Here is a 23,498-nt window from a genome sequence, read left to right on the forward strand (position 1 = left end):
CGGAGGGAGAGTTATAGGCAAGTGGAAAAGGAAACATTCTCGGTGGATTTCATTTCCTATAGCTAAAATGTCCGTTTCCTTTAATCCCAGTTGGACATCACCATTAACCGTGACCTTTACTGAGCACAAATACCTGAACTAAAGACCCAATTAATAGGAGAATGTGCTATAAAGCTTGTGTATTTTACCAGAGCAGCCTATAGTAGCAGGCATGTGACATGACTAAAATTTTGTCTAGAAGAGAGCCCAATTCCCCTGCCAGAGGCCAAACACACCACCTTTTGGTCATGGAAGATAATTTGTATTTTTTATCCACTAACTAGTCTGGGGTTCTGTGAAATACATTCTCATATTAGAAATGAGGTTAGATGGTGGTTTATGTCAGGGATGTTTCTGAAATGGAGAAAAAGCAAGAGAAAACCACAGAAGATTAAAGAAGTGAAGTTGGCAGAACACTTGGGAAATGGGAACATGTCACATTGAGCTGTCATTGGAAAAAGGAGACTACCCTTGGGAGGTTCATGCTACCTGAAAATGTCATGATTTCAAATATATTTGTTGTCTTAAGAAATAAAATAACATTGTGCTAATTATATTATTCATAGTGATGGATTTAAAGAGATTATGCCCTATGACCATTTCCAGCCTCTCCCTCGGTGAGTTTTGATTACTATTAATTTTTTTCTTATTTATTTTGAATATGAGGAGCTTGCTAAGTACTGAATAAAATATAGCCAGTTCCCAGTATAAGTGGTTTGCTGAAGTCAGGTTTGCCCCTTACTAAAATATTCTCTTGAAGCTTAAATACATTTTCACCAACTAAATCAGACATTGATGCTGATTTAATTCACTGGACATTAATAAAAAAGCACTTCCTCTGTGCAGATCATTGTGTGAGATGCCAGAAAATATATAGCTACATGTACACTAATGGAGGACATGACACATAGGAACTGAATTTCAAGTAAAATGATATAAAAGTCCACAGAAGTTCAAATAAAGAACTACATGTACATAAATATATGTATATTAAAGTACTATATACACATATACACAAACATAATGCACATTTATAAATATACATATATTGTATGTGTATGCAGGCTTGAGAAAAGAATAATCACAATCTAGTGGTAAAAGAAGCCAAGACATTGAGTCAAAAATCCTAATTTCTTCAGCTCATTTTATGTTCGAGCATTCCTGATACTACCCATAGTAGTATATGCTTCATTTTGTATTTATCTTTGTTAACTTCACTGCTTCCATCTTTTGCACATCAATTAAAAATTTGAGTTGAGCTAAGAGTTCCTTGTGCATCCACATTGATCTTTTAAATGAATTCTAATTTCATTTTTGCTTTACATTGTTTCTTTTTTGTGTTCAGAATTTTATTATTTAGTGCTTCTATATTTTATAGGCTGACTTCCCCTGTACAATTTTTGGCATGAAATTCTATCTTTTCTCCCAAACCCTTGGGAAATCTGCTTTCCCAAAATCTTGGGTGCATGTGAGATTATGTCTCTTTTTTTCCCCTCCTTCTTAAGGCAGCAACGTTGCACAGTGGATAGAGTCCTCCAGATGTGGAATCAGGAATACCTGAGTTCAAATGGGGTTTCAGACTCTTACTGGCTCTGTGACCTTGGACAAGTCACTTAACCTTTGTCAGTTTCAGTTTTCTCAACTATAAAATGGAGTAACAAATAGTATCTACCCTCTAGGAGACTATGAGAATAAAATGAGGTAATGTTTATAAAAACATTTAGTGCAAGGGTTGGCATATAACAGATGATTAATAAACATATATCCTATCCTCTTTTCCATTCCCCTAATCATAAATTCTAAGAAAGAAAGGTTGATTTTCCCTAAGGTTCTATAAGGGCCAGAATGTAAGGGGTTAATATAAAAGGTTGGACTAGATTATTTAAGAATAGAGTCACCAGGAATTTAATCAATTCCAAAATGACTTTTTAGCAATTTATTTATAAAATATAGAAAGAGTGAAAGTAAGAAAATCAGAGAGAGGATAAGGTATCTAACACACTAAATAGTTTGCTCTGGCCCCTGGCTCAACCCAGGCAGGGCTAATTAGTCCTTAGCCAGAGGGGCCTCAGCCTTGAGCCAAGGACCTGGGGATGCACAAAGCCTCTCTCAAGGTGGGAAGGCCTCTCCTGAGGCTAGTCCCTTCTGAAAATCCAGGAAAAGAGTCAGTCCTTTTCACTCATCCTATGTGGTAGTTCTAAAGGGAAAAAATCCAAGAGCAGTCTGAGGTCTCAATCTGGAGCTCCTTCAAGATCAAGTTCAGGATGTCTTCACAGGAAGTTCTTGGCATTTTAAAAGACCATTCCCTTTTGTTACTTCCGGTGACTTCCTTCTATTTTACATGTACCAATTACAACTAAAGATTTACTTAGGACTGCACAGGTGGCAGTCATTGGATTCTGATTCATCAACCACTCTTGCACACATGAGTTACAGACCTCCCCCACTCAAGTGTAAGTAGGGTGTATACACTTCTGGTGATTAAATCTAAAATGGGCATGGGAGAGTTAATCCCATCTTCACAGTTCCTTCCTTTTAATTTCTATCCCAGCAGCTAGTTCTTTTTCTTCAGAATGAGAATCTGAAAAAGGATAGTAATTTCTTATGTTAACTTCCTCACCTTTTAAAGGATGAAATTTTTATTTAAATAAACCAAGTCACACTGCTGTGACAGAAAGAGTGTACCAACTGAGTCTAGATAATTGAATTTCTTTGTTACTATTATATTATGGCTATATGCCAGATTTTTTATCTATTTCCTAAACTATTAACTTGCCTCAGTCGTTGAGATCATGATGATGATGATGATAGCCTATATGTAGCACTTTAAGGTTCATAAAGTGCCTACATATGTTATTCCACTGGATCCTCACAATAATCCTTTAAGATAGGTGCTATGATTAGCTCCATTTTGCAGATGAAGACACTGAGACTAAGAAGTTAAGTGACTTCTCCAGAGTTCATATAATAATCACTCTATTATTTATTGTGACACCTAGTTGTCTAACACTATTGTGAAAGTATTACTTCTATTTTTCCTTGTGTATCTTTTTTACCAAAATACAGTCTGGAATATTTATCCCTCTGGTTATTGGATTCCCTTACAGGATCATGCCTTTTTCTTATCTTTGGGACTCAACTTCAGAGGCATGGCCATGGAGTGAGAAACCAAGGAACCACATTCTTCTGGCCAGGCAGTTTTTTTCAATATCCCCCAAATTCCTATGGCTTTGAACTTCAGCTCTACAGACTACTTAGTCCTTAAATATGAAGGATCATATGAAAATATATATACATAGATAAATATCTGACAATATATCATATATATCAGATAACATATGATATGTTATATCATATTATCTGAAAATATCTGATAATAAATAAATGATATTAATATATACCAGATATAAATACTACCTGATCTTAAATATGAAGGATCAGAGATAAAAGCATTACAGTAATTCAGGTAGCTACTATTAACATACTGGTCATCAACTAGTAGTTCCTCATTCTTTCCCTCCTTGCTTATACTCTCCAACATTTATAGTATCTTTGCACCAATTAAGACCTGGACTTGCAAGGAGGGATAGGATAGTCCTGGTTTTCTTCTCAGATCCAGTCCAAAACAATTAGAGCTTAAGGAATCTTAAGAAAAATCATTCTTAATAGGGAGATAAATGGTCTTCCCTACAAGGAATCTTAAGAAAACCACCCTTTCACTAGGACAGGCTATTACTTGTAACCTTTGTAACCACCCTTTCTCTTTAATCACGACTCAGTGAATGGGCTTAAAAGGCAGATTATATTATTAATATATGGTAATTTTTGCTTCCTCACTCCCCTTTAACATATTTTATTTCTTTCCAAGAAAGCATCCTTTTTCAAAGCCAAATTCCAGTCACAGCTGAAATGCTATAACATCTTAGCCATGCCTTTGAAATCAAATTTGTGATCTCCTTTTGAGTCTGAATCTGTAAAACTAAGAGTAGAGAGATGATTACTTTGTGACACCGGAATAATGTGCATTCCACTTACAGCACAATATAGATCTTCAGTCAGGGGCTTCGGTTCAGATCTCTGCTGTACCTCTAATTGTTTGACCATGGACAGGTCACTGTCTCCTGAGCCTTAATTTCTTTTTCTGTAAAATAAAAGAGTTAGACTAAAGGTTTGCTAATGTCCCTTCTGTTCTAAAAGAGCTAGTCTATAAGTCTGCTTGTAATGTGGATTCTGTTTCAAAACAAAATAAGCAGAGATAAATTAAGTGAATGAGAGCTGGATTTGTATTTGCATGTGTATGAGAAAAAAATATAGTCTGCTGAGGGCAACTGGTGTACTACTTCAAACAGTAGCTGTTCAATACACTTTTCATTTTTTTTTTCATTTTTATCAAAACTAATGCCATTTTCATGAATGTTGATTCTGGTGCTTCACTGATACTATTATACCCATTGGCAGTCATCAGAGATCTTTGGGGAGGCTTATAGATGCAAAGAAGGGGTTGGGTGGAAAAATATTTCTTGCAATGACTGGGCATGAGTTTAAAGAAAAAAGAAAGGAAGAAAAGTTTAAGAAGCAGACATACATACACATGCATACATATGTATTTGTGTGCTTATGTTTGTATCTGTGTTTATATATTATATCCATATGAATTAATGAAAAACATTTTGATATAGTGGATGGAAAGCAAGCCTGAGGGAAGGAAAAGTCCTGCCTCTGACACATACTAACTCTTTGACCCTGGCCAAGCCACTTAACATCTCAATGTCTGAGGAAATTTTCAAGCTCTCTTAATTTGCAGATCTACCAGAATAAAAGTATTTTCCTTGCAAAAGTTCCATACACCAATGAAATCACAGATCTACATTTTTTTTTCAAGTGGAAAAGTTAGTCATCCAAATTATCATAAGTTTCCAGTCAATTACATTTAAATAACTGAAATTCTCTAGAAAAAAGAGAAGAAAGATAGGATGTACTTGTTGTGGGTAGATAATCCTTATACTTAGTGATTCTTTTTTCTTTTTAAAGATATTTTATTTTTCCAATTACATGTAATTACCCTTTTCCATATCTGTTTTCTAAATTTATAAGATCCATATTGTCTCCCTCCCTCCCTCCCAAATCCCCCTCCTTAAGAACATAAACAATTTGATCTGGGTTACTGTACCTATGATTTTAAGTTAACTGTGGACAAACTTGTAGTTTATTAGAATGTGTTAGGCAGAATTTACAGGACATGCTACTGGAGTCTTAAGAATAATTATTACTTGAAAACCTGAGCATTTGTTGAGGCAAGTTAGATCTGTCTCATGGTCATTCTGAGTTGGCTTAAGAGCCTTAGCAAAGTAGTTTACATATCTTTCCATTTCATCATATATTTAGGAATAAAGGGTCCACTGGAATATGTTTCTATGATCCGTAATGATAATCTTGATGTCAAGTATGAAGCTACATGCCTGAGATGTTAAAAAAATAACATTTTCTTTTAAAATTGTTTTTGCTCCCGAGCTGGGAACATAATCCTTGGACAGCATGCTCAGTGTCCTGTGGTGGAGGGATCCAGAGGCGGAGCTTTGTTTGTGTAGAAGAGTCTATGCATGGAGAGATATTACAAGTGGAAGAGTGGAAATGCATGTATGCCCCCAAGCCCAAGGTGATGCAAACTTGTAACCTCTTTGATTGTCCCAAATGGATTGCCATGGAGTGGTCTCCGGTAAGACTGAGCATCATCCCTTTTTCCTACCAGTATCTAGTTCTCATGGCTCTACACAGTGGGCAATATGAAAGTTCCCTCAAGCCATGGGTTGGACTAAATATATGAGAATTCTAAGATATTCCCCAGCTCAACCCATGTAGTGTTCATTAACCCTTTAGTCAGAGAACTTGGTGGTGAATTTAAGCAAGGATTTAACCCACGAGGCTTCCTCCAGGAAGGGAAGGCCTCTCCAGAACTAATCTCTCCAGAAGCCAGGAAAGAAAGGTCAGTTTTTCACTCACCAGGAGAAGGTCCAAAGGGAGAAGTTTTACCAGAAGCAGTCCAAGAGCCACAGTTCCAGTCCAAGCTCCTTCAACCTAAAAATTCAGGATGAAAAGCTCTTGCACAGGAAGTTCATCATCTTTTATAGTCTTTTTTTTGTGTCCCTTCCTGTCCCTTCCTCCACCTAGCAGGGACCAATTATAGTCATTAAATTTGCTTAGCACTTCCCAGGGGGGCAATGTTTGTAGGCTCCACCTCTCATCCAATGAGGGTGTATACTCTCATCAGAGGATTCACAAGTTTCTGACTAATTGAGTTGAAAGGGTGAAGTTCTCTTAGTAACTTGCAAACTCCCCAACCTAGTGCCAAGCAGGGGTGTTCAAGCTTTGGTTGGTTAGTTCAAAAATAGGCAAGGGGAGAGTCAATTCCATCTTTACACTATGGAACTTAAAATGTTTTGCAGGGTCATAAAACAGCTGAAATCCAGGATACTATTTGAGTGCCAAAATGTGGGTGGTATAGACAGTAAGCATAGTAGAAGATTTGGGAATAGCCAGAGTTTAAACACATAGGAGCAAGGATGTACTTTGGCACTTGGGGAAGCTTTAGAAAGGTAAATATATTATTGGCAATATGTGCAGATACAGAGATCTGGGAGTCATCTACATAAGAGATTATAATTGAGATCTGGGGAACTTATGAGATCAACAAGGAGATATAGAATAAATAGAAGTATGACTATGGGAATGAGCCTGGCATATTTGGGATAGAATAAACAAAATAAATTGGTTAGAGAAAAAGTATGGACAATAAAATGACACAGAAAAGACAGGATCCCTCTATAGATATTGGAATTTTTATCAGGAAGTTCTTCATTATTTGAGTAAATTATAAAAATAATATTCCCACAAGATAAGTCTAGTGGCATAGTATATGATGAATGATTGTAGGATTTCAGGTATGAGGACTCTAAAGTCCAAACCATGGGGGAGGAACTAGTAATAAACAGAAAAGAATGAATCAGAAATAGATGGTTCAGTGGCAGAATGCTGCTTTAGATTCAAGGAGTTTGGGTTCAAATACCAATTATTTAATTCTTCTGCCTTTTGTAAATTTGACTAAGTTACTCTCTGAGGCCCAGCCTCACTTTCTTTTTGTATAAAATTAGAAATTTGGACTCTAAATAACCTTATGAATTGAAAAAATAGTTAACTGATTGAATCCTTTTCCAAAATGGAATTAATATGTCCACAGACAGAATCTTTGGAAAGTCCACAGAAAGCTGAAGTTCATTTAGGATTAGAATAAATTAAAGAACATTATTTATATGTCATATCTAAAAATGGTTAACATTGATCCAGGGAGATTATTTTTCACCAAAAACATAGACCATTAAATTCTTTGTAAAATATAAGGGTATGCCTTCTCTCTTGGTTTACTATTTCTTAGTAAATGATCAATATTATTAGTCATCATTATTCTAGAAGATTTATTAAATTTAATGTATAATTCTAAAATTGATTTTTAAATAAATGACAGAATTTATAAAACCATGTAAAAGCTATCCTTCAAACCTTGGGAGATTACATAAATATTCTTAAAGTTGATTATATGATAGTAATGTTCTTAAATTATTGAAAATTACCCTTGAGAATTACCTTCATAGTCAATCTATAAGAAAATCATTCTCATTACTTCATAGACACATAAATTCAAAATTATAATAGTCAATAATCACTGACCTTATTTATCAGAATTGGCCTTGATTGACTTGTGACTATTTTCCCTCCCCAAAAAATCACTCTCCTTCAAAAGACAAAGATTAACCATCTCAAGGGATATTCTAAAGGGATATTAGTTCTCTCTCCTAAGTTACAAATTAATATTTTTCTGTAACTCTTTTCTTTCTTGAAGTGCACAGTGACATGTGGTCGGGGGTTAAGATATCGAGTTGTCCTTTGTATCAACCATAATGGACAGCATGTTGGGGGCTGCAATCCACAACTCAAGTTACACATCAAAGAGGAATGTATCATCCCAGTCCCATGTTATAAACCAAAAGGTAATTTGTAAATTAGTAAAAAATATGTAAATTTACATTTCCTTCTTTCTTCCTTATCTTTCTCTTCTCTTCTCCTCTTCTTTCTTCCTCCTCCTCCCCCTTGTTCTTCTTCTTCCTCCTCCTCCTGTTCCTCCTCATCCTTTCTTATTCTTCTTCTCATTCTTACTCTTTCTTCCTCCTTCTTCCTCCTCCTTCCTTTTTGTTTATACTGCCCTAAACTCATTAAATACTATATAAAGACACTCTTTGTTCACTTCCAGTGTCACCACTCTTATTAAGTGTCCTTTGTTGGGTAATCATCAATGCCCTGGTTTGCCCTTACATGTTCCTCAATTCTATGACCTGAACTTTCTTCTATATTATCTCCACACTCTCTCTCTTTTTGATCTCATAAGTTCCCCAGATCTCAATTATAATCTCTTATGTAGATGACTCCCAGATCTCTGTATCTGTACCAAATCTCTCTGGAGCCCCAGTTCTATATCACAAAATGTTGTTGGCATATTCTAAATGGATGCTTCACAGACATCTCATGATATATATGACCAAAACAAGATTTATTGTTTTTCTCTGTAAACACTATCTTTTTCCTAGCTCACATGTTTCTGTTCATGGTTCTGCTACTCTTCAATTCTTATAGGATCATAGTCTTCCAATCCCCCTGAGTATTTACTTCTCCCATATCCAATCAGTTGCTTCCTCCACAGCTTGCCTTATGACTATCCCTTTCTCTTTACTGAAATGGCTACTGTACTAGTTTAGATCTACCTCAACCTTGCCTGGTCTATTGCAACTACCTTCTCATAGGGTTCCTGGCCTCCAGTCTCTCTTTCCTTCTGATCTGTCTTTCATAGCAGCCAAAATGATGTGGTTCTCTTCATCAAGGGCTTTCAATGCTCTTTATTGCCTCTAAGACATGATATGTCCTCAGCTTGACAAAACACTTTTCAATTAGATCTGACCTTCCTTTTTAAGCTTAATTGGCATTGTTCTTCTATGCACACTAGGTTCTAGCCAAACATACCAATTTATTGTTCAATGAGCCTAATATTCCATCCCTGGCCTCCATATTTTCTCGCCAGCTGTTCCTTTATGTCTAGAATGCACAACAGCCTCACTTGAGCCCCTTACAATCTTGACAGATAATAGTTTCCTTCCTACCTTTCATGATGCCCCAAGTTGTTAGTGTTCTACTTCTTCAGTTAATCATTAATATTTTTATAAGTTTACATATTGTACCCCCCAGTATAATATAAGATTGTCAACAGGACCTGTTTTTCATCTTGTCTTTATATCCTCAGTACTTAGCACAGCAACTCACCTATAAGTCTTCCATAAATGCTTGTTGGACTTGAGTGGATTTGATTTTGATTTTGTTACTGAGTGAAAATTCATCTACATTCATCAGTTTTTATATTGAGGAATCCAAGTTCCCACATCCTTAGTATTTAATATAGTAAAAATAAATGTAATATCAATGTCAACTGAAATGCAGTCTTAAAATAAATATGATTTACTCAATTAAGAAAAAGGTTAATTTAATACAAATACATTTTTGTATATTAATTCTCTGATTCTGTAGTATGTCCTATAGAATATAGAAAAAACATGTGACAGAGTTCATTTCTTTAAAAAATTTGTGATTTTTTAAATAATTAAACAAATTTAAATAATAGAATTTTAGTGTCCAATGGGATCTTAGTGGTCATTCAATCCAAATACATTCATTCATTGCACAGTCTTCCCTGACACAGATTATCCATCCATTGCTTAAAAACTTTGCCATGCAGTTCAGTATTCATTTAATGAACATCTTCTCCATGTAAGAAGCTGTACTAAAGACTGACATGTGAAGGCAAGGAAATAAAGAAGCTTGACTCAAAACCCTGCCCTTAAGAAACTTGAATTTTACTGGGAGCTATAATGAGAGTGAGAGGGGAGGGAAATAGCAGGTATACAAATAAATGAGTACAAAATAATTTCAAATAGAAGAGGGAATAGTCAATGGTCAGTTAAGATTTATGAAGTACCTCACCAGGCACTGTGCTCAAGACTGGGGACATAAATACAAAAAAGAAGAGAGTTTAGCCCCCAAGGAGCTTAAATTCTAAAGGCAGAAGACAACAACACATAAGGAAAGATTGTGCTATGAAGGAAGCCAGAGAACATATATGAGGCACTAAGTAAAGTGCATTATTTCAAACATCAAGCATTTATTAGGTGCCTAATATAAGTAGTGTGCTAGTCCTGTTCTAGGTACAAAGATGAAAATGAAATATCACTTGCCCTCAAGGAGCTTATTCTCTTGTGGTTGGGGATCGGACAGGAAGGGGAGACAGCACACCCCCTATGCACATAAGAATATACCCAAAAAAGTCACTGTGAAGATATTTCATGGGGAAGGTCCTAGCAGATAAGGAGATTCAGGAAAAAAAAAATTTGGAGCAGATGTTGCTTGAGCTGAACTTTGAAGAAAACAAGGAATCCAAAGGAGAGCATGCCAAGTCCAGAGAGAGGTATATTGACGACCTGTCCAAAGATTTCAAGAGATGAGATGGAATGTCAAGTGTGAGGAAAAAGAAGACAGACATTTAGGCTGGCATGTGAATCATGGGAAGGTAGTAATATGTAATATGCCTAGAGAGGTGTTCTACAGCCAAATGATGAAAAACACCAAGCCAGAAGAGTTTGCATTTGATCTCAGAGGCAACTGAGATTCCCTGGAGGTGATCAAAGAGAGGAGTGGCATGATATGATGTATACTTTAGACATGTCACTTTGGCATAGAGATGGAAAATGGATTGGACATGAGCTATCACTGTGCAAAGGCATGGAGGTAGAAGATTGAATGTTGGAGAGGGGAATAGCCAGCTGGACAGTGTGACCAGAAAAGAGGAAACCAGTAGGGAAGTAATAAGACTGAAAATGTAGGTAGGAATCAGATAATAGAGAGCTTTCAATACCAGCCTGAGGACTATGTAATTTCTCTTATAGTTAATAAGGAACTACAGATAATTTCTGAGAAAGGAAATAACATTGTCAGAACTATGCTTTAGAGGTTTTCTATTCAGTAGCACTTTTAATGATCAGAAATTCAGACTTTAGTAAGTGAATTATTTTGTTGCCAGGCACTGGAGTAACAGGTATAGTACTGGTCTTGGTTTCAAGGGGCCTAGGTGTGAATCATTCTAGTTAATTACCTCTGTGACTCGGGGCAAATTACTCAACCTTTTTGGGGTCTCAGTTTTGTCATTTGAAAAAATGAGATGAATCTGTAAAATCAGATGAATTTGAAGGCTTTTCTAGCTCAGTATCACTGCTCCTACATTCCTAATTATTTCTTTAAGTACTAAAACCCCACATCTCCATTGCTCTTAGTTGTATTATCTGGAGCAAGAAAGAACAGTCCCACTTCCTGTTGCCATCACCTTCCTTAAAATAGACCTCCAGTTAAGTTTTTCTTTTGTAGAAAATTTGCTTGATTTGAACAATGAATCTTTATATGATCTTGCTTCTTTGCATTCTCCTTTGTAAGAAAAATTGCAAAGGATCTATTTTAAAGTATTTGCTCTCCATTTTGATTTATTTTTTATTTTATATTTCAAAAGCCTCTACTATTGATTTCTGGAGTCTTTTCATAATAGTGGATCTCCTTTTTTATGGATGGGAAAACTGATATGTATGTATATGAGGCAATCAGTGAATTAACTAGCATTTATAAAGTATATGCCAGGCACTCTGCTTTGTGTGTGAGAGGGAAAGAGACATCCAGACAGACAATAGAGTTAGTGTGCAGCAAATATACTACAAATCCTGGTCTTGCCAGGAAGTTCACTAATAAGGGAAATAGACCAGTGATAAGTACCAAGAAGGGAGCAGAGTGGAGCATTACCAAATCCAAGTGAGAAGCTTTTGCTGGATTCAGTCCATTGCATCAACAAGGGAATACTTACGTGTCAAGCCAAGGAGATTAGACCAAGAGTGTGAACTGATTTGCCAGACAAGTGTCAGAGAACCCCAGAGATAAAACATAGGAGAGTCTGCAAAGCAACAGGAGCCTAGAAGATAATTGCTTACCCATGAATCCCTGAGAGGAATCTCTTCTTCTAGCCCACCTTAACTACAAAGTGTTGATGGATATCAGCTGCCATTGACACTGGAGGAAAATAAAATGCCATTATTCAAAATTAGGTCTAATGGTTCTTTATTTTCTTACTTTCTCTGCTCCCAACAAACTATTTGGTGCCCCTCTTTTCCACTTTCCCACCCTCATAATCTTCGTGTGATTTGCTGTGCTGATTATAGTCCTTCATCAGGGTTAGGGTTAGGGTTAGGATTTAATTGATACAGGAAACTCCCAGTTGAAGAAACTCCCTCTGTAAATGCAAGTTGAGAACTTTTTTGCAACTTGGAGTCTTATAGTGTTGGTAGGGCCTTGAGAGAATAGATAACTTGCCTAGAATCACCTACAAGGTAAGCAGCAGAAACACAAGCAGATTTCAGCTGCTCTGATCCTGGGCAGCTATAGGTAATGCAGTGACAACTAGGTGATAGAGTGATTAGAGTGCCTGACCGAAAGTCAGGAAGGTTTCAACTTCCTGAATTCAAATTCAGCCTTAGACACTAGCTGTGTGACCATAGACAAGTCACTCAATCTTGTTTGGTACAGTTGCCTCATCTGTAAAATGATCTGGAGAAGGAAATTGCAAACACTTCAGTATCTCTACCAAGAAAACCCCAAATGGAGTCATGAAGATTTAGACAACACTCTGAATAACAGCCTCTGATCACAGGGCAGTAGTCTTTCCATGATACAAAGATCACAAACTCTTCATATGTAAGATTACAGTGGTATCAAACTCAAATAGAAATGGATCAGTACAGGTTACATATTAATGTAGAAAACCACAAATTAACATCACCTATGTTGAATTGTAGTTTTATTTATTTTGTTAAACATATCCCAATTTCTTTTTAACTTCCCCTGCATTTGGGAATTTATAGCATGATTGCATCCACATGGATGGAGTTGGTACCTCTGTCTAAGAAGATGGTCTTTGTAAGTTGATGTGTTTACTTGTTTCAGTTGTATGCAACTCTTTGTGATCTCATTTAGAGTTTTCTTGGCAGAAGTACTAGAATGGTTTGTCATTTCCCTCTCTAGATCATTTTACATCTGAGGAAATTGAGGTAAACAGAGTTAAATGACTTGCCCAGAGTCACACGGCTGGTACGTGTCATGGGCCATATTTGAACTCAGATCTTCCTCACTCCAGACTGGCATTTCATCTATACTATCACCCAACTGCCCTTTGAAAATTACTGTTGTTTTAAAAAAATCTTCATGCAGGAGCCAACCTTCTGATGAGGAAAATGAGCCTTTTCTTTCTAAACTTAGCGAAACTGGTCCTTGGATGACAGACACAAAGTCCATTGCTGAGTCCATATTCAAAGTTCTTCCAGCTTGGTACAACTTGCCAAAGCATACAACCTTCTGGCATGGCCTTCAAGAATCCAGAGTCTCCCATACACCACAGTGAATGCCCCATCAGACTTTAGTGGGGAAATGATACTGAATAAGTAACTCAAAATGCAAAGGCTGGAAACAATACCAAGAGCTGATATAACATTTAGAAAACATTTTATCGTAATTTAGGGAGTATATCCAAACATTGGCCAGAGATTTTTCTTTTGTTTTGTTAATTTGTTGTTAAAAAAAATACAATAGCGTAGAATTGGAGCTAATTGTTACCCCAGAAGCTACCTGTTGAGCTATGTTTAAGTGAAACCATTAGAATCTATACCATTTAAACTTTTCTGATGAAAAAAATTAATAGAAAAGATGTGTATATTTAATGAATTAACAATAACCAAACATCATGCCTGTCTGTCCTAGAAAAAAATCCAGTGGAAGCCAAATTACCATGGTTCAAACAAGCCCAGGAACTAGAAGAGACCAGAACAGCAGCATCAGAAGAACCAGCGTGAGTTCAATTTCTTTTATGAGTCCAGAAGGGAACCAAGCCCTTTAATAAAGACTCAGATCAGTTGTTTAATCATTTGGGAATTTTTTTTAATCCTTACCTTTTCTCTTAGAATCAATACTAAGTAGCAGTTCTAAGGCAGAAGAGTGGTAATGGCTAGGCAATTGAGGTTAAGTAACTTACCCAGAGCTACATAGCTAAGGAAGTGGCTGAGGACCTCTCATCTCCAGAACTGGCTCTCAATCCACTGAGCCTCCTAGCTGCCCTTCACTGTGGAATCTTTTTCAAGAGTGCAAGATTTTCAGACTATAAAGATATCACAGCTATTGTAGACTCTTCTCTTTTCACAACTTCTTGGCATGCCAATTTGGGTACCATCTGTTCAAGATTGCACAGAAGAGGTCAGGATTGCTCACTGTAGAGAAGCCCACATGGCAAATGATGGCTGGAATTGAGTTCACTTTGAAGATGATCACATATTCCTTGGCCATGGGCCATAACCCTGTTATTTATTTAAATAAACCAATCATATCAAAGTCAGATCCTTTGTTTTAAACTAAAGTAACAACTGATTTTCACAGTCAATATAATTAGCATATTAGAAAACTGAAATAATTGTCAATAAATACCAAATAATTATCAAGGAAGAAAGGAAGGAAACAAGTATTTATTAAGCGCTTTTCATATGCCAGTCACTATGCTAAGCACTTTATAAATATTATCTCATTTGATCTTTAAAGTGACCCGGGGAGGTAGGTACTATTATCCCCATTTTACAGTTGAGAAAACTGAGGCAAACAAGTTTAAGTGACCTCTTCAGAGCCATTTAGCTAGTAAGCATCTAAGACCAGATTTGAAATCAAGTATTCTTGACTGCAGGCCCAGTGCTCTATCCACTGTGTCACCTAACAGCTTTGTCAATAACCATATTGAATCCTTTGATTCAATATATAATGATTATAAACAGAAAACTAGTGCAGTGGATAGATAGGTCTTGCAGTCAGGAAGAACTGAGTTCAAATCTTTCCTCAAACACTTCTTATCTGTATATCCCTGGGCAAGTCACTTAACCTCTCTGTGCTTCAGGGTCCTGATCTATAAAATGGGGGTAATAAGAGCACCTATCTTACATGCTTGTTGGTGAGGATCAAATCAGTTAAATGAAGTGCCTTGTAAACCTTAAAGCACTATCATTGTTTAGTCATTTTTGACTCTTCATGACTCTATATTTGAAATTTTCTCTTTCTATTTTTTTAAAATTTAGCATGTTATTTTCCCAATTACATGCAATCTTTTACATACTTTTTCCAAAATTATAATATCCAAATTATTTCCTTCCTTCTCTTCACTCTCCACCCAAATGAGATGATAAGCAATTTGATGTGGGTTATACACATTTGATCTTGCAAAATGTATTTCCATATTGTTAGAAAATATTTATATGTAGCCAAAATCCAAAAATAAAAACAAATTCAAATAAAGTGAAAACAATATCCCTCAATCTGTATTCAGTAGTGAATAGCCTTATTTGTCATAAGTCCTTCAGAATTTTCTTGGATCATCATATTTCTCAGAAGAGCTAAGCTTTCACAGCTTATCATCTTACATCATTGCTGTTTCTATGCAATGTTCTCCTGGTTCTGCTCACTTCGCTTTGCATATCTATTCACTGTTTATGTGGGTCTTTCCAGATTTTTCTGAAATCATTATGCTTATCATTCCTATTGCATTTTCAAGTATTCCTCCACAAATGTAAGAAATATGTCTGACAAAAGAATTATCTTGATAGGATAAATTATAGGGGTTTAAATCCCCTTATTTCTAGAATAATAGGAATTGAACCTACATCTAAGAACTCAAAATTCTATGTATTTCCTTTACATTACATTCTAGTAAGGTCAGCTAAATAAGCTATCGGGCCCATACCCCGAAAATGTTGGTTTGCATCTTTCCCATACTAATGTCTCCATATGTATTAACCATTGTTTCGCTCAGTTTATTAATAGGAACTTCAGTAACTCTAGCTAGCAACCACTGGCTAACTGCCTGAATAGGACTAGAAATTAATACACTAGCTATTTATTCCATTAATAACTTATCCCCACTATACACGAAACACAGAATCAGCTATTAAATATTTTATAACTCAAGCTACAGCTTCAATAATTTTAATCTTTTCTATTATTTGTAATGCATCATTAACTAATCAATGAACCATCACTCAAATATCTAATCAATGAGCTTCATTACTAATAACTCAAGCCTTAGCAATTAAATTAGGATTAGCCCCCTTTCATTTTTGAGTACCAGAAGTTACACAAGGAATTCCACTCCTATCTGGCATAATACTTCTTACATGACAAAAAATTGCTCCTATCTCAATTATATATCAAATTTCATCATCACTAAACATCCATGTATTAAATGGTCCTTTTCTCTTTTAAAAAAATATTTTTGGTATACAGACATAGTAGTGTTACTCCTGAATCAAAGGATTTTATCATCTTTTGGGCATAGTTCCAAATTGCCCTCCAGAATGGTTAGGTCAATTTACATCTCTACCAGTAATGCATTAGTATTCCAATTTTGCTACATCACCTGCAACAGTTATAATTTTTCTTTACTGTGTCATATTAACCATTCTAATAGGTGTGAGATGTTACCTCAAAGTTATTTTAATTTGTATTTCTCTTATCAATAATGATTTAGAATATTTTTTCTTCTGACTATAGTTTTGGTTTCTTCATCTGAAACTGCCTGTTCATATCCTTTGTCTGTCAGTTGGACACTCTATCCACCATGCTACCTAGCTTCCCTGAAAACACTATATAAATACTAGCTATGAACTATAATTAAATTTAACATGCAAAGTATTACTATATTAAGACTAAAATGGTTAATGGTTAAATGTTTGTGTTACATTAATATAGTCCATATCTTAATTTCCCTATAAGTGAAACAATAGTGCTCAAAATTCTATCTTCTAGGAATAATCATTTTTATGAAAAAATCTTTGGATATTCTTCTGGATTACATTCTCAATATAAACAGTGTCATGAGAGACAAAAAAAAAAAACAAAAACCCTAATTCCATTCTAGTCTAAATTAAGTTAGACAGTGTCCAGAACAAGCAGGGTGATAGATGATCCTACTGCCTTCTCCTATGGTTCATCCACATCTATTTGTGGGTAGCCCTGTTTACCACATTTTGGGAAATAGGGCTAAGGACCTGCCAAATATGAACCAGCTAAAGGAACTAAAGATGTTTATCTTGGATAAGAGGTTTGGAGGGGTCAAGGACATGATCATTTACCTTCAAGTATTTAAGAAGGCTGTTACAAGGAAAAGGAATTAGATTTTTTCTGTTAGATATAGAGAACAAAATTAGAAACAAAAGATGGAATTAATGAAGATGTGGGCTAGACAATAATATATAAGGTACATTCAGGACTAGTTGAGAAAGACACAAAATGAATATTAATGAATGTTTTAAAATTTCATTAAAATAATAATCATTAATGGTTCAGTGTCAAATTAGAATGACTTCTGTTGTGTGTCCCATGGGTATGTACTTAGCCTTATGCTACCTATTTAATATTTTTCATTATTTGTTGTGGGTCAGTCATTTCAGTTATGTCCTCTTCTTTGTGATCCCATTTGGAATTTTCTTGGTAAAGATACTGGAATGATTTGCCATTTCCTTCTCCAGCTCACTTTATAGATGTGGAAACTGAAACAACCATGGTTAAGTGATTTGCCCAGAGTCACAGAGCTAGTAAGTCCTGGGTGTGCTATCCACTGGACCACCTAGCCAACAATCATTAAATTGGATTGAAGACATAGGTTACATGTCTTTCACATTTTTCAGATATCCCAAAGGTAGGAGCAATAGCTAACCTGTCAGATGATAGAACGAGGTTGCATAAAAGATCATGGCAGACTAGGATGTTTGGTCAAATGCAATTAGTTTAATAAATTTAAAGACTTCTACTTGCATTAAAAATTAATGCAAAAAATTCAAGATGAGTACTTGTTCACTCAAAATGAGACAACAGATAAATAACTAAGCAAACCCACACCATTCTGAGTTGCAGAGAATAATACTGTATAACAGTAGGAAGATGATAGTATTCTTCTTTTATGCTAGTCAGAGCACAGATGCAGAATTTTGTATAAGTCACTTTTATGATGGACATTGAAAGACTGAAGACCCTGGAGAGGAGGTCACCCAGGATGGTGAACAACTTTGAGATCATTCCAGATTTGAATTGGTTGAAGGAATTAGGAATATTTAGTTTTAAGAAAAAAGGAGGTACATGAAAGATATATTCAACTATTCAAAGGGTTATACATCAGGAAGAACCCTCTTCCAGAAACTTAGTTGCTGTCTGCCTCACTTTCTTCATCTATAAAAATTGGAATAATAGAAATATCTTCTTCCCAGAATTATTGCAAGGACAAAATATTTACAAAACACTTTGAAAAACTGAAAGGACTATATAAATGCTAGCTTTTTGTTGGTGGTGTTTAGTCATTTTAGTCTTGTCCAACTCTTTGTGACCCCATTGGAATTTTCTTGGCAAAGATACTGGAGTGATTTGCCATTTCTTTCTCTAGCTCATTTTACAGACGAGGAACTAAGGCAAACAGGGATAAGGGACTTACTCTTGTCACACAGTTAATAAGTATCTGTGGCCAGATTTGAACTCAAGAAAATTGGTCTTCTTAACTGTACTCTGGGCACTCAATCCACTGTGTCACCTAGTTGCCAAAATGCTAGGAGGTGTTATTATTATTATCATTATTATGCCCTTTCAGTGTAGATTGCAACCTATCCATACCTTGTTATCCTTTAGAATTCTTGTACATACATTGTGCCAAATCCTTTATAGAAGATCTATTCTGTATAATAGAGGACTTCCTTTAGTTTTTCTAACATTTGCAGAGATGTATGTACAGCATACCTTGTTCTCACTGCAGACCAACTTATATCTTCTTCTCATGATACATATACTGAATAACAAAGCCTTGTGCTATTTTGCCACAGAATAACCTAAATTCAGAGTTAGAAATGATCTCAAAGGATCAAGACCAAGTTATACCTTTATGATAATCTTACCTATAATATCCACCAAAAATATTCACCAGACTTTCATTAGAACAATTCTAGAGAGGGATGGACCTACTTTCCCAGAAAATTTTCTTGGTGTCAAGGTTCTTTGTCTTTTCTCATGTTCCTGTTATGATTGGCAGTATCATTGCTAGCCTCCCAAATGCCCCTTCATTCTCCTTTGTATCACCCATGATTTTTATTCTTTGATATTGTGATGTTTAATGATGTGATACAACCAGAAATATATTAGTCTTTTTAAAAATTCAAGTTGTTGCTTGAGATCATTGAAAGTCCTGGGGAAGTCTCCAACTATTTTCATGCCCCTCTTAAAATGGCATGAGTATATATGGTTTAGTTAAGAACCATTTTAAATGGAAAGATTGTACATAGGTCGTAGATGTGGTCTCATCAACCCAAAGTACAGTGGGATTACTATTTCCAAAATATAGACACTAAAGTTATTCATATAGTCTAAAATTGGATGAACTCTTTTAATAGCCACATAGCCCTACCAGCTTGTGTTTAGCTTGTCGTCAGCCAAAACTCCAAAGACTTTTCCACATGATCTGCTGCCACAGCTAGTTTCTTCCATCTTATATTTATAGAATTGATTTTTAAAAAACCCTAAATATAAAACATATTTATTATTGTTTATTTTCATTTCACTAATTTCAGCCTATGGTTTCAACCTGTCAAGATTATTTTTAACCTTGATTCTGTCACATATGGAGGATAAAGCATTTCTCCAATTTTGATAAGTAGGTCTTTTTCTGCCTCTAGGATACTATATTTTCCTTCATATTCATCTTTCCCAAATGAAGTACATTGCCCTTTGAAGGGCTATCAAGCACAAAAGGGAGATTTGCACTTTGAGGGAAGCATTAAGATATTGTCAAAACTTCCAAAGAGAGAGATTTCAAAATAATATAAGAAAATTTTCTAACAGCATCTAATACTGTTTAATTATAGAATGTCTTATCACATGGAGAGATCTATTGAATTGCAAGTACTGATTGCTAATATGTGTGAGGTTGAACTAATTCCCCTCTAAACTTCCTTCTAGCTCTTAGGATTCCATAATCTTCTCTCCATTTGGATACAAGAGAATTTGGAATCTCACAGATTTAGAAGTTCCCTCTAACAATTCCATTTGAAGCCCATCCTCCCATGCTTGCCCATCTTGTATAACTCTTGTCCACTCCTTTAGTTGGCCAGGATTCCTCCAGTAAGCTAGAGGTTTATTCTGACATCAAGAGGGTATCAATACAGCACTCTTCCATTCTACCCGTCACCCTTATCTTTGCCATGTGACAAATCCGTCTTCTTTTCCTCTCATACAATTCATTGATAACACCTATTACTTCCATTCACAAGTTCCTCAATAGTTATATGTTGTAACCCAGTGACACCTCCCACATCTTCCCACTCCCTAATGTGTAAAAATTTCCAGATATTGTTGCATCCCATGTTTTTCCACCATTCCACAACATTAGTAAAATGTCATTACTAAAAATATTGATCTTTGCTTTCATGGAAAGATTTGGATTTTACAAAAAGGATTATTCAATTACAAAATACATTTAATTTATTATCATCAGTGTTAAAAACAAAAAAGACAAAAATGATATTTTATTGCTATTTCTATTTTATTTCTTTTACCTACTATATTAATCTTTCACGTCAAACCTCCTAAAATGGATAGACTATCCCAAATATTTCTAGCTATCTGTACTGACACAAACATTACCTGCCATCTCAGGGAAGTGGGGAAGAGAAGGAGAGGAGAGAATATGAATTGCAAAATGTAAGAAATCAGGTATTAATAATTGCATCTATATATGATCTGGAAAATAAAAATATAATTTAAAATTTTGAATAAGTATTAAAATTCTGATCTGGTTGTAGATTTTGTGCCCTTGGTACTGCTTTACCTATTAGGGGTTTTTTTTGTTGTTGAAAATTACCTAAATCTCTTGACTTCTTTCTTCTTTTTCTTATATAGTATTACTATATAAATATATATATTTAATAAATATATGTAATACTAAGTTATGCATATAAGTTGCAGCCAGCCTATAAGAGCACACATTCTCTTTGATCCTTTAAAGATTTAGCATCTTTGTTTGAAGGCCATGTAATAGAGTGGGAAAAGCACTGGATTTGGGTGAATCTGTGTTGAAATAACTACTCTGCCATTCATCATCTATGTGGCTTTGTTCAAACCATTCAGCTTTTCAGAGCCTCAATTCCTTCATCAGTGAAGTAATGGAATTAGACTAGATGAACTCTGAGACCTTCTCCTGTCTCAAATCTAATGATCCTGTTATGGTATCTAGTCATTAGAAGGAAGAAACTGTCCTCCTCCCCCTGAGGCAGCTAGGTGGCCTCATGGATAAAGCCCTGGACATGGAATCAGAAAACCTAAAATTTACTAGCTTTGTGACTGGATAAATAACTTAGCATCCTTCTGTATCAGTTTTCTCATTTCTCAAGTGGAATTAGTAATAGCACCTACCAAGAAGGGTTGTTATAGGAATCTAATTTTATATATATATATATATATATATATATATATATATATTACTTTGCAAACTCTGCAGTTATATGTATATGTTTTCTTTTATCCTCATCGTCATCATCATCATCATCATCATCAAATGAGGAGACAGAGTTGCTCTGAGCATGATCAACCACATATAGTATAAAACTGTTTCTCTCCCACAATTGTAGAATCTCAACTATCCTGGCATGTATTTGATTTTCCTTTTGTAATTCATGTTGCCTAACAGTCTCTGGCCCATTTTTGGTTGGTGTGGGGTTTACAGTTTCCTTGGGAGGCTGCCACAACGTTTGACTTTATTCATTTCCTAGTTTTCCAAACAAAACCACAACATATCTCAGCTTCTAGTTCATCCTTTTATTACAACTGTCTTCTGTGGCTCTGAGCTGCGTGTTAGTTGATAATGAATAAGGGAATAAGTGTAGTTGTGTTTCAAAACCCCTAAATACAGTCATGCCAAACCAGTTTGTGGAAGATAAATATTTCAGCCTCTGTGGTCTACCATGGCTGGGGTTCTGAATTTACATAGAGGGTGAATGTTCAAAAGACATTTTTTTATTAGGAAAATAAAAAATTACAGCTTGTCAAGCTAAGCCAAGAAAAATGTAGGTTTGGCCTTTTGAGTTTTCAGTTGTGGAATGTGATGACAGTTGATACGCATCATCATTTTAAAAGTTCCTCCCTGGAGCCGTCTGAGTTTCTCTGGGATTCTCAAGACTTCAGCAAGGTTTTACATCACCATTGCCATCTTCCCTTTTCTCTTTACCTTTCCTCTTTTTTTTTTCATCAAAGGGCCAAAGAAATTATGTAGATTTAAAATGCTTGATATGTTTTCTCAACTTGACACTTAAGCCTTTTCCTTTTGTGGCTATTTAATTTGTTAAAACCAAGCTGAAGTATGATATTTCAGGGATTTGTAACCAGGTTGTTTCTGGTCATTTTCCTCAAGAACTGTATAACAATGAAAAATTATATTCAAGCTTGTGTTTTACAGTTTTAAAAAATATCATTTATTTTGCAGTTTCAGAGAAGTTAAGTAACTTACCCATGAATACACAGCTAGAAAAAGTTGGATCATACCAGTCTTCTGACATGAACTCTGATTCTAATACTTCACCAAAGGGATTATTCTTCCCTAATCCATTTAATATATTTATTTCCAATTTAACTACAGTTCTGTGTTATTTTCTATTGGTAAAATGCAAAGTAGTTGGTCTTTTCAGAACCCACATGAGGGCTTGGCCCTGGTGGGTTTCTTTTAATGCCAGAGTTGAGGAGGCCAAGAGACCCCCTTGGAGCCCTCAAAATCTGGCTCCCTTCGCAAAGCCCATCATGAGAGTTGGTTGCTTCATAGTATTCCCTAGGCAGCATTCCGACCTTCTGTTCATCCTGCTCTGTATTCATTTATGACCCATATTCATCCTGAATTCCTACTTCATACCTCAGTTCTCTGCTTTGGCATCCTCTTCTCTCCTCTGGACTGACCCCCTTAGATTCCTGAGAATGGGCTGACTACTAGAATCTAATTTGCTTATCTGTTAGTTAAACTCATTTTCCCTCATCATTCTCTGAGTTTGTCACAGCTTTTAGTCCTTACCTTTCAGAAGTGGAAACACTCACATATCTGCTGATCCTAGTTGTCATGTAGTCACCATAGCCTTTTCATTAGTAGCCTATTAACCTCTTGGATCCCAGAAATTCTTCATTTTACAGTTGGACTTTACTTATTTTTTCTTTTAAGAAATTTCATTGATATATTT

At 35.6% G+C, this 23,498-nt stretch overlaps 1 protein-coding gene across 2 annotated transcripts in view; it reads left to right on the forward strand.

The window, feature by feature from the left end:
• ADAMTSL3 (ADAMTS like 3) overlaps positions 1-23,498 on the forward strand; it is a 628,767-nt gene that overhangs the window by 450,264 nt on the left and 155,005 nt on the right. For both annotated transcript variants that reach the window (XM_007479267.3, XM_056805881.1), the window contains exons 12-15: positions 606-656; positions 5,551-5,755; positions 7,934-8,081; positions 13,978-14,065. In XM_007479267.3, the coding sequence (XP_007479329.1) occupies positions 606-656; positions 5,551-5,755; positions 7,934-8,081; positions 13,978-14,065 (492 nt within the window). The remainder of the gene's footprint in view (positions 1-605; positions 657-5,550; positions 5,756-7,933; positions 8,082-13,977; positions 14,066-23,498) is intronic.

Source organism: Monodelphis domestica, chromosome 1 (genome assembly GCF_027887165.1).
Source record: "Monodelphis domestica isolate mMonDom1 chromosome 1, mMonDom1.pri, whole genome shotgun sequence".
NCBI classification, from domain to species: Eukaryota; Metazoa; Chordata; class Mammalia; order Didelphimorphia; family Didelphidae; genus Monodelphis; species Monodelphis domestica.